The sequence below is a fragment of the Salvelinus namaycush genome, chromosome 3 (assembly GCF_016432855.1).
Source record: "Salvelinus namaycush isolate Seneca chromosome 3, SaNama_1.0, whole genome shotgun sequence".
NCBI lineage: Eukaryota > Metazoa > Chordata > Actinopteri > Salmoniformes > Salmonidae > Salvelinus > Salvelinus namaycush.
Genome location: NC_052309.1, coordinates 51741744 through 51754600, shown reverse-complemented (window position 1 = coordinate 51754600; position 12857 = coordinate 51741744). Strand labels below are relative to the sequence as shown.

The 12857-nt window shown below is 39.4% G+C and overlaps 1 protein-coding gene across 3 annotated transcripts in view; it reads left to right on the top strand.

The window, feature by feature from the left end:
- The window catches only part of LOC120032357 (CREB3 regulatory factor-like), a 28485-nt gene extending 20131 nt beyond the window's left edge, over positions 1-8354 (top strand). For all 3 annotated transcript variants that reach the window (XM_038978418.1, XM_038978409.1, XM_038978403.1), the window contains exons 8-9: positions 273-392; positions 643-8354. In XM_038978418.1, coding sequence (XP_038834346.1) covers positions 273-392; positions 643-761 — 239 coding nt within the window. In that variant the 3' untranslated portion in view covers positions 762-8354. The remainder of the gene's footprint in view (positions 1-272; positions 393-642) is intronic.
- The last annotated feature ends 4503 nt before the right edge of the window (positions 8355-12857 follow it).

Below are 12857 nucleotides of genomic sequence, written 5' to 3'. Positions count from 1 at the left end.
TAAAGAAAATTAGGTTTAGATGTTAATTTAGTAGCACCCTCTTGAATTTACCCACTTTTCACTAAATTCTAGAGCACTGAGTGAACGCCTTATAGGTTTAGCAGTTATGTTGAATAATATACTTTTCTCACTGTCAATTTCCCTCTTCAGTTTTGTACATTGTGTGATTGGTAGGCTGGAATATGTCCTTGAGGTTTAGGGAAGGAAGACTTTTTGCCAACCTCTCTTTTTAAAATGAAAAATGTAATTTATTTATTTATCTATTTTTTCAGATCGGCTTCTGTTTGTCATCAACACCATAAAGGAAGAGATGGTGAACAGAGTGCAGGATATCTGCGACAAGGGAACAAGCATGACTGAAACGTTGGACAAACTCATCGAAGAAACCCTTGGTAAGATGAGGAGGATTTGTATTTCGTAAGTAGCAACAGAAATATAGTGTGCAGTAGGTTGTTTTCAGTAAATGGCCATGAAATGAGGCACAGACACTCTCGTCCTTAGCTAACCTGAGCTTATTGAGTATATTTTGGGTAGTCGGCATTTGATCAAGATTGCAGAGAGTTTTGAGCCCAAACACAATTTTAACAATGGCTGTTAAAAGCAGCTAAATAACCAGCACACTATAAACGTTTCTTTCTGCAGTGAAGTCCCCAGTTGCCGGGGAGACTTCTGACTTTGTGAACCAGATCCTGGAGAACACAGGCAAGGGGGATCCCACCGGAGGTCTGGTCGGGCTGCGCGTACCCACATCTAGAGTGTAGACAGGCCCTGTAGAGAGGCCTGGTGATGGCACACTCCAAGCCATCCCGCACCATTCTTGTCCCACACTGTAACGGCACACCCTCTGCATGCCCATTCCATCCGCAAACGCATTCCCAATGCTGAGTGGGAAGACATACATATACCATAGCTTCAAATGTATGTATTCACACAATGCGCATGTACAGAAATGAAACTAGTAGCTATCTCTGCACTTAGTAGTCTGTTACTTGCCATTTGTTGTAAGTGGCTAGTGATCTTCACGAGCCACAGTGTTGCGAATTCAAAGCCAATATATGAAACGATACCTCCTGAAATGTTTTATGTTGAGAAGTGAAGCAAAACAGAATGATCATCAGTTCTTGCTGTAGCCATTTCCTGTAGCGTTCAAACGACCCGTTTCATGTCTGCGTACCAGAGTGGGAACGCCAACACAGGATGCAGTTCTATTTAGAGTGAGCCGACAGGAGATATTCAATATAAATATTCTCCTGTCAATCTCATGTCCTTTAATCAGCTGCCTTGTTATTATGTCACCTTACTGAACTGTGTTCCCAGTGAAGAACAGCCACTGGGTATTCCATAGTGTATACTGTTAGGAACACCTAATACCTATTGATGCCAGTTGTCTGCTTTCCCATTCTTGTACCACGGTATTTACATAGGAGGAAAAAATGTAACCCTATACATGTCAACCTGCAAACCACATCAGGCAACAAAAACACAGAAGCACCTGAAATACTACGAATATTAAGAAAAGAAATAGTATATTTTGACGGAATGATTCTAAAAAATAGTAAATGTTTGGTGGTTACACATTTAGGACATGAATGCAGTGAGGAAGGTTCGTTTGCGATTTAGCCTGATTGTTCTGTTCCAATGTCCTGTGTTTTTGCAGTTGAGAAGATCTTTCAAATGGACTTGAGCAGAAGGCCACTATATTCATGGCTAAGATCCTAAGTCGTCTGACTATGAGCTAGATGATGTGATTACAACAATCAATTTTCTCTTTCTATATACACTTTGTTTGAAGTGTCTTCAAATGAAAATGCCATTGTCTTCTTGCGAAGTAGGGATGAGAGTGCTAAAAGTTCAAAATTCCTTAGTTTGGGGTGTTCATATTTGTATTTGATAAGAGTACTATTCATTGTGCCTTGTATTTAAAGTGAGATGATTACAAAAACTCCCAGAGGTTGAAGGATAGTGGACCATTTTACAATGAGGGAGAGCAGAACATGGTGCAGGGAACGTCAAGGTGTGGGTTTGTAATGTATTTCTGCTCTTTAAAAATATTCTGAATGTACATATGAACATGGAACATGTAGATATATGCCACAGAGTCTGTGCATTGTATTATAAGATGGCTCTGACAAACATTTACTTTGGTTATCGGTACTTGGGAGGAATGGGAGGGGTTTAAAAAAAAATATTCGTATAGAATTTCAAAATATTTGCACACTATATATTTTGATTCGTTTTTTTTGTACCAAAGACACATGCAACAAAAACGGTGACTAGCCCGATAAAGTAAGGTTTTGCACAGCTTACCTGACACCGTATTGAATGTAGGAAATGTGGTAGGGTCAGGGATTTTCATTGAACTGTGAAATTCGCTTGGGTCCAATTTATGTCCTGAAAGAAGCATTCATTAACATTTTCTAAAAGGCTCTTGCTCTGTCAGTTGGCTTCTCAAGTAGATTACTTGGAACCATTTTGATAGATTCCTGAAGTTACTACTCCCACCTCTTTTTATTGTGCTTTGGCACAAAGTAGAAAAGGGATGGAGCGCAATTTGGATAATGTTTTTTTTATTTTGCCTGTCAAAACGTCAATCACAAATAACCAAAAGGTATATAACTTGTATCATATATGTAGGTGAGATGGATACACATACATCATTGACATTACGTGATTTATGTTGTGTATTTATAGTACTGTCCATTCATGCATACAGTACACGTATATCTATCTATTATGGATTGCCACTTTTTCAAATTGATACGTTTAATACGCATGACACATTTCTAAGGTCTATCCTCACATTCAGAGAAACTTTGGAGAGGAGGGGACAAAGAAAGAAAAAAAATATTTTTGTAATATTTGCCTTGACCTTTTTCTGTTGGTGTGCAGGTATTTCATTTGAGAGAGAGATATACATTTCTGGAGTGTGACTCTGCATAAGATAAGGAAGGGTTCCTCTGTTTTTTGTGAAGACGGTATAGTTTTTTAGGCGTTCTGAAAGTAAGTGGTTGAATATCATGGACATCGTTCTGGTTTCTTTGTGCCCTCAGCCTCGGTTCTTGACACACAGCTGCTCCGTTGCACTGTCACGGGGAAGATTGGTAGAAAATGTATGGATGATGATTCTCAATTGAGTACTTGCAATTGTAGTCTTAACCTGTTAAAATCTCAGCCCAGACAAAATGAGACGAGCAGCTTTTAGAGAGAGAATGCTTTTAGCTCAAGCGTCTCTCTTTGCTGCTGCAACTTGTCGATCTTCTCAATTTGAAAGACTAGGTTTTCTAATTCCAAGAGAATATGGTGATTTTTAAGGCTAAATTTAATCAAACTGGCACAGCTGCAAACCCTCCCTGAGGAACAGTACCATTGTCCCTATGCTGGGAAAAAAGGCATGTTCTAATTGAAAATGTTTTATTTTATCCAGTGAGCATCTTATTTTAGTTCTTACATTATCTGAACATGCCTTTCGTTTGCTGTAGAGGGACAATGTTATTGTTCTGCAAAGCAGGTCTCCCACACTGCACGCCATAGACTGATTAACTCATGATTTGAATTAAAAGGGGGGAAAATAGAATGATACTTTATGTTTATAATAAAATATCTTATTCTACTTTGTTAGTGTAGTCAAGATTCTCTATATACCATCCATGGTTTGTTTTTGTAGTGTTTCATTTTGTAAATAGATTAAGCTGAAATGTATCTTCGAAATATTATATTTGTATAGTATATTATATATTACGTGTATGGAAAGAGAAAGCACTTTGTTAAAAGAAAAAAAGGAAAATACAAACAAAAAGTAAATATTTTTTTCCTTCCATTTGCTGCTAAACCGACCTTGTTTGAATGCTGCAGTGAGTGCTTGACTTCTGTAACCTGATCAGGACAGTGTGTTGGGGAGGTCTTAAGAGGGCAATCAACATTTTGGTTATAAGGCCCCTATGTTTTGAATGACTCTGAGTCTAACGTCATGAATTAATTTGCCTTCAGTAGAGATTTCCTATGGAAAAACAAATTCTGCTTTGGGTTTTTCTTCAGGTTGATGTACAGTGTAGACGCATTTCTTCTGGGCATTTGCCAGAGTTATATTGTTATAATTTTCTTTTGTAATTTGTACTTGTAACTTGAGGGGGAGACTGAGGTACTCACAAAGGCCCATGTCCTTTTGTGAGTGCCTCAGAAGGAAAACTATCAATGTACTGTATGGCAAGTAATTTGTGGTGGAGATGTAATCCGGATACTTTTTGCCTTTTCAAACACCCATCCATTCACGTAAGATGGCCAATAGTTGGTTCAATTGCACAGCAGTGTTGCTGTGGAAACCGATCTCAGCCAATATTGTACAGTCTACAACCAAGATCTCCAACCTGGTGATATGCTCAAATCAACGATGGCCTCTCCATTGGGATCATTGATGGCAAGTGAGGTTGAGCGAGGGGAATTTATGTTATGTAAGATGCTAGTAAAACATCTATCTAGAAAGAGTGCTGTGAGTAGCTGATTCCAGCATCAGGGGTGTTTCCACGCATGTTTTCACATTTAACATGATGGGCGCAAGCTGTGCAACTTTACATTCTAGCCAGGAGACTCTGTGGCATTTTAACAGTCAAGGAAGGGGTTGTCATTCAAAGCCAGTAAATATTCCTTCTGCTCTATTGACATCACACATATATAAACAGATATTAAGCTAATAGATAGTGTAATTATGTGCTACTCTCGTCTGATAATTGAATCCATTATGGTCTTTTCTGCAGCGAATCAGGGTAACGACCATTCTTCTATCAGAAATATATGTAACGAAATATTAAATCAAAGGAAAATATATTTATGTAATCAAAATGTTGCGATTTATTTCTGCAGTTCAATAATATTGTGTGCGTCAATGTAAAACAAAATGGTGCGATGGATAAGAATAGTCAATGGCCAATGGACTTGTAAGTAGAAATATTTTTCCTAGATTTGCTTTTCTTTATACTCTTAACACGTTTAAACATACAAAAATGTATTTTTCAAAAGGGAAATAATTTTGCTTTATAGTTTTGATCCAACCTGGGTTTTACCATGCTGCTGGTCATCTATGGTTGGTCATTCCGAAATGTTTAATGTATGAAAAAAATGTATCGTTTATGATACATTACATAGACCTTTTTATTTTCTAACAAATGATCCCATTTGAGTCAACCTTCTGCTAAGTCTATAGATGTCTAATGGCAGCATTACCCAACAGTTAGATCACAATGCGAATGTGACCATCCTCAATTTGTTCCAAATGGCTACAGTAGACTAGAGAGGAGGTGGCAAGCGTGTCTTGTCCCCTTTGTTTTTTTTCTTCAATTCCTGATATGATTTTGGCTTGCTTTTGTATGTAGTGGTTTGTAGTGTGTGATGACAATGTTCTTAAATGGTGCACTATGCAGGTCTTACTCGTGTCAGTAAGACAGTGTTTCTTTCGTTTTCAGCTGTGTCTGAGCAGAGCATTTTATTTGACGTTCTACAAAGATATTTACTCTTTCTCCATAACCCTATGGAGTTGTTCCTAGTGGTAAAAGGCAGGTGGGGATTGAGTGGAGGTATTTCCTCTGAAATGGAGGAGCCATGCGTGTGTAACGGAGAAAGGCCTGTCTTGTCGAACACTGGTAAATTGACATGTTCTTCTTTCCATCTTATCTAACCAGTGGAATGCTTTTGTGTTTTTGTTTTAAACTGTCATTTTAAAGGACCCTGTAAAATGCATTCTGTCATTACATATACCTTTTCCCCTACACCCACAGTGTCTATAGAAATTCAACACTTTTATAGCAAATTGTCATGGGTTGTATTTTAACTTTTCTTCAGTGCTTAAGTATTGCAGAAGCATTTCGAAAAGCCTCGTTTCATGTCATAACTTGCTCAACTTCCCCTATTGCTTGTAGAAATCCTCATACTCCAAGGTTCTATGCCTTATGTAGTATAACCATTTTTATGTAATATATTGTTTGATAAATACATGCAGCGAATATTTCATAGGGAATGAACATCGTGCATGAATCTCACTCATCTAATGTATTTGTTTATTGGTAAAAACATTTACCAGCAATGGGTGCATCTTCACCCTGAGTCCAAGGATTTTGTATGTCTCGAGGACTGTATTCAAGATATTTCAACATAAAAGAATGAGCGCAAAGAGATTTTGTTTTGGATGTTGATCAATATATTCAGACCATACTATTTTCCATTGCTTACCCACTGTTATGACAACAAATAGTACAAACAAGCATACCCACATTGCACTTGGTTTTACAAAATGTCAAACATTATTTTTAATACAATGCCTGCTAAACCAGGTGCCTTACAAAAAAATAAAATAATCCAAACTTGATCTACACCCTTCAAAGTCTTGGAAGTTTTGTATGGATACAAGATTTACTATCTTTCTGCCCACGATGCTAAGAATTCTGACATTTACTCTGGTGTTTTAACAGTGTAGAGTGGTGATCTCATGTACTTATGAAAATTGTTGCTGCTTTGCCTCAGACAGTTTTCTTATAAGTTGAATGTAGTCTTCCTTCGAAGGATTCAATTCAATATAAGGATGTGTTCATACTCAAAAATATCCTAGTGTAACACTGGGTGAGAGAGACTATCCAAAGAGTGCTCATGAGTCAGAGGAACTTTGTCGTCCTTATTTCTGTGAATCTTTTATTATTTCTTTGGTATTTATGTTTTAAATCTGTTGTTGCACATGTTTGAATTTGTAGATTTTCTTTTTTTTGGTGCTTTTTGTACTTTCCGACTTGCCATACCATTTATTATATTTACTTTTAACCTAAAGAAATGACTAGCTACAGAAATTATTTTAGATATTCATTATACTGCAGCGAGCTATACGTTCTTGCTGAAATACATTTAGCAGACCCAGAGCGTCCACCAATTATTAATTTTTTTATATAGAACCGGTAGATCTGCTTTGCAAAGACGATGTCCAACCTTTTCTAACCTATTGTGTCCCCTCACAAATTATCAAGATAATTGTGCCTCTTTGTTCATCATTTTCTACTGTTCCAAAAACGGCTGGGTTGCACTTTACCTGGAGCAGTGGCGCATACAAGCAGGTGGCCTTTAGCAGCCGTTCTTCAATGAACAAATACGGTTTGAAATAACTCAATGACACGCTGAGGTTTGCATTGTTCAACTTTAGATCTATGTTAACCATGGAGCTCCAGGAAACAAACCTCTGCATAAATATTTTTCACTAGAGACTGAGGTAGGCAAGGTTTTAACCATGGCAACCCCTGTATAACACTTAAAGCGATGATCATCTTGAAGTGGTGGGCCTCTGCACATAATCAGTTTCCTTGATTTCCCCAATTTTCTCCAAAGTGGTGCCACCGCACAGTTCCCTTTTATATCACCTAAGCTTGAAGGGAGCACTAATTGGAGAGTGAGTTTTAAACAAACAATGCAAACAGCTGATAGGAGTCACCACTCACCAGCCATGGTGCTGAATCTCAGACGTACTTGAGCTCACTCAAGAGCTGCCACTCGGCTCCTGTTGCCATGTTTGCGCGTTGCAACTCTTTTTACCAGTTCCCAGAGAACTTCTTTGGACAGTGACTGATTTGCTTTAAGACCTGCACTAGCCACTGAGGTATCAGTGCCAATAAGGCCTTGTCCTCAGTAATGGTCACCGACGACCATGTTTGAATTTGATTGGCCGGTGGTGGTGCTTTTAATAGGATTATTTTTACTTCAGGAAAGGCATAGAGATCGGTTAGAGTCGCTAGGGCTGCTGGGCAGAGATCTCTCATCCCTGCACTGAGGTGTTGAGGTATGTACTCCTGCATGTGACGCATGCAGACCAATTCAATGATTACCAATGCCGTTGAGAAAATGGGTATAACCCTCTTTCCAAACACCATAAGCACATCATATTCACACTGCAATGATATACATTTCCTTCCAAACTTGCCAAATGCATGGAGTGAGAGGGAAATGTACCTAACATTTATTTGTGGTTTTTGTAAGGTTAACTCCAAATTATTTTTGAAAATCCTTACAACTCTTGATGAGTTCTGTTAAAAACCCATTCTAAAAACGACACAATTCCTGCCCTTGATGTAATGCTTCTGATGTTGTATGGTATTTAAATTGATCATTTAGCATGTAGTAGTTAGTGTGTGTGTACTCCCCAAGTGTAGAATATTTGTCACAGTAGGAAGGCTGTATGTCATTACTAAGTTCTCTGTAATAGATCTCTTGGTGATATTCATAAGAAAATCTGCAGAAGTATATCTTGCTGAAACTAACAGTAACTTGATCCTGTTAGCAATGTATATTTGTAGTTCAAATGCTTGTTCAAATACATTATATTAACAGTTGTCATATGTGTTTTAAATGTTGTGCTGGGTTTATACTTTTGTCGTACTCTTATTTTTGATTTTTTTGGAGGCACAATTAGTTGGAGAACTGTTATGGATAATGAGCCTTGAAAATGTACAGATGTGATTTAGGCTAGGTTCAGTTGTGAACTGGCAGGTAGCCTAGTATTTATTGTTGGGCCAGTAACTGAAAGGTTGCTGGATCGAATCCCTGAGCTGACAAGGTAAAAAAATCTGTTCTGCCCCTGAACAACGCAGTGTTCCCCGGTAGGCCGTCATTTTAAATAAGAATTTGTTCTTAACTGACTTGCCTAGTTTAATTTTTTTTTTAATTGATTGGAAAATGGGTCTGCTTGTGTAATTGTGCCTCTTTTTTGTATTTTTTATTTATTTTTTAAATGTAATCCTTTTTCTCACAGGTACCAACTCAGCTCAGAGTTTGTACAACAGTTTTGCGGTTTTGGTTAGATAGAGTACAGCTACGGACAGAAGTGACGTTACGTAGCAGGTAAGGAGAATTCGGTTAGAGTAAGGGTTAGCTAAAATGCTACAGTTGTCCCCATTGCGACTCGAACATGTCACTTTTGGTCTGTAGCTGTACTCCATCTAGCCACAACCCAGTTTTGCTTGTAACCATGATAGTCTAAATCTACTATTGATTTTAATATAAAAAGAATAATAAAAACATTTAGAAACCACAATTTGCCTCCATGTTTTACTATTGTTTTGTGTAGGCTATTAGTTTAATTGTATGATTGACACTGACGCACATTCATGACCTACAGTATGTCTTGCATAGTTGAAATTCAGTCCAGACATCTGCCATAACATGTTATTGCATAAGCATTGATGTTACAGAGGCTGAATCATAGAAATATAATCACATTCTAGTTCTGTGGGCTGACTGACCTACTGTACTGACAAACAAGTTCAAATAGCCTGGCAGCTTCACTTTGCATTGTGATTCACATTTCCTTTTTCTGCCACTAACTGTTATGTCGCCTCGTGTATATTTATTTTTCGTATTTCTTGTCTTGGATGAATGCCAGTATCATCTCAGATCTTGCTGGGGTGGGTGGAAAGAAAATGTTGCCGTTTTAAAGCTACTTTTCTTGCAATTCTTTACATTTTTCCATGTCTAATGTGTATTCATTTGATAAGAGTGACAACCTACATTCAAAAAAAGTTAGCTGTTGTGGGCTAGTTGATCTGGACATGTCTGACAAGTTATAAATAGCTCTCTAATGTATACAATGACGAACATGACAAGAGGAACTGATGATGCACTACCCAATTTAGAAATTGCACCTTGTGCATTCTACTATTAAACTTTCAAGAGTACATTTTAAGCCGTAGTTCCCTAGGGGGCGCGCCTCACAGTTTGGGAACCACTGACTTAGGTAATTGTATTAGACTTGATTTGTGGTCATCTTACTACAACTCTAAATTTTCAATTAATTTCTTATTTCATGGAATTACATAGATACACGACGAGGCGTGGCTTAACGTGACCACGGCCCGGAGTAAGGTACAGACGTGGGGTACTCCCCTTACTCCCATGTTAAATTGCCTACTTTACTCAACCAGACAACGGCTGTATTCTTTATTTTAGTCTATAAACATTTTGGATATGCTCGCTTAGTCATTTTTAACATTTCCATGTCTTAAATTACAAACTACATCATACCTAAAAACACTGATTCTAAATGTAAAAATGTTAGCATGAACAGAGACTGTCGCATGGAATGTAGCTACGTTACGATCAGCCAACGAGCCGATCCCAAATTACTTTCTTCAGATCGCAAACGTTAGCTAACTAATCCTGTTTTTATAGCTAAAATGCAGAGAAGCTGTTGCGTACCGTTTTGTTTGAACAATAGTAAGAGAAAGGACCACCAAATCAAGTTTCATCAACTGCCCAATGACCAGGTTAGACGAACCTCTCATGGTTTCAGGCTATACGCCGCCATTGATGGAAATCTGTGGGCACCGGTTACTCGATACATTTCAAGCACTTCATTCACTGTAAGTGGCTAGCTAACACTGTTTATTTATTTATTTTTATTTCACCTTTATTTAACCAGGTAGGCTAGTTGAGAACAAGTTCTCATTTGCAACTGCGACCTGGCCAAGATAAAGCAAAGCAGTTTGACACATACAACAACACAGAGTTACACATGGAATAAACAAACACAGTCAATAATACAGCAGAAAAAAGTCTATATACAGTATGTGCAAATGAGGTAGGAATAATGGCAATAAATAGGCCATGGTGGCGAAGTAATTACAATATAGCAATTAAACACTGGAATGATGAATGTGCAAGTAGAGATACTGGGGTGCATAGGAGCAAGATAAATAAATACAGTATGGGGATGAGGTAGTTGGATGGGCTATTTACAGATGGGCTATGTGTAGTGATCTGTGAGCTGCTCTGACAGCTGGTGCTTAAAGCTAGTGAGGGAGATATGAGTCTCCAGCTTCAGTGATTTTTGCAGTTCGTTCCAGTCATTGGCAGCAGAGAACTGGAAGGAAAGGCGGCCAAAGGAAGAATTGGCTTTGGGGGTGACCAGTGAAATATACCTGCTGGAGCATGGTGACCAGTGAGCTGAGATAAGGCGGGGCTTTACCTAGCAGAGACTTGTAGATGACCTGGAGCCAGTGGGTTTGGCAATGAAGCGAGGGCCAGCCAACGAGAGCGTACAGGTCGCAGTGGTGGGTAGTATATGGGGCTTTGGTGACAAAGCAGATGGCACTGTGACAGACTGCATCCAATTTGTTGAATAGAGTGTTGGAGGCTATTTTGTAAATGACATCGCCGAAGTCAAGGATCGGTAGGATGGTCAGTTTTACGAGGGTATGTTTGGCAGCATGAGTGAAGGATGCTTTGTTGCGAAATAGGAAGCCGATTCTAGATTTAATTTTGAATTGGGGATGCTTGATGTGAGTCTGGATGGAGAGTTTACAGTCTAGCCAGACACCTAGGTATTTGTAGTTGTCCACATATTCTAAGTCAGAACCGTCCAGAGTAGTGATGCTGAATGGGCGGGCAGGTGTGGGTTTTACTTATTTAGTTGTACTTGCATTTAAGAGCAGTTGGAGGCCACGGAAGGAGAGTTGTATGGCATTGAAGCTCGTCTGGAGGTTAGTTAACACAGTGTCCAAAGAAGGGCCAGATGTATACAGAATGGTGTCGTCTGCGTAGAGGTGGATATATCATTGATATATACAGAGAAAAGAGTCGGCCTGAGAATTGAACCCTGTGGCACCCCCATAGAGACGGCCAGAGGTCCGGACAACAGGTTTGACACACTGAACTCTAGCAGAGAAGTAGTTGGTGAACCAGGCGAGGCAATCATTTGAGAAACCAAGGCTGTTGAGTCTGCCGATAAGAATGTGGTGATTGACAGAGTCGAAAGCCTTGGCCAGGTCGATGAATATGGCTGCACAGTAATGTCTCTTATCGATGGCGGTTATGATATCGTTTAGGACCTTGAGCGTGGCTGAGGTGCACCCATGACCAGCTCTGAAACCAGATTGCATAGCGGAGAAGGTACGGTGGGATTCGAAATGGTCGGTAATCTGTTTGTTAACTTGGCTTTCGAAGACCTTAGAAAGGCAGGGTAGGATAGATATAGGTCTGTAGCAGTTTGGGTCTAGAGTGTCTCCCCCTTTGAAGAGGGGGATGACTGCGGCAGTTTTCCAATCTTTGGGATCTTTTCCAATCTTTGTTTGTACCCGTGCGGCAAACTAGCTGTGTATTGCCTGTGTAAACCTGGAGATTTCACCAAGACGCCATCCCTAGCCACGTCCTCAGGGCATGCGCAGACAAGTTGTCTGGAGTGTTTACGGACATTTAAAATCTCTCCCTATCCAAGTCTGCTGTCCACGCTTGCTTCAAGTTCCCCACTATTCTTCCTGTACCCAAGCAAAGGTAATTGACTAACGCTTCTGTCATCATGGAGTGCTTTGAGAGGCTAGTTAAGGATCATATCAGCTCCACTTTACCTGACACCCTAGACCCACTTCAATCTGCATACCGCCTCAATAGATCCTTCTAGGCAGAGTTCCTCTGTCCAGTGTCTGTGTTCTTTTGCCCATCTTAATCTTTTATTTTTATTGGCCAGTCTGAGATATGGCTTTTTCTTTGCAACTGCCTAGAAAGCCAGCATCCCGGAGTCGCCTCTTCACTGTTGACGTTGAGACTGGGGTTTTGCGGGTACTATTTAATGAAGCTGCCAGTTGAGGACTTGTGAGGTGTCTGTTTCTCAAACTAGACACTCTAATGTACTTGTCCTCTTGCTCAGTTGTGCACCGGGGCCTCCCACTCCTCTTTCTATTCTGGTTAGAGCCTGTTTGCGCTGTTCTGTGAAGGGAGTAGTACACAGCGTTGTACGAGATCTTCAGTTTCTTGGCAATTTCTCACATGGAATAGCCTTAATTTCTCAGAACAAGAATAGACTGACGAGTTTCAGAAGAAAGGCTTTGTTTCTGGCCATTTTG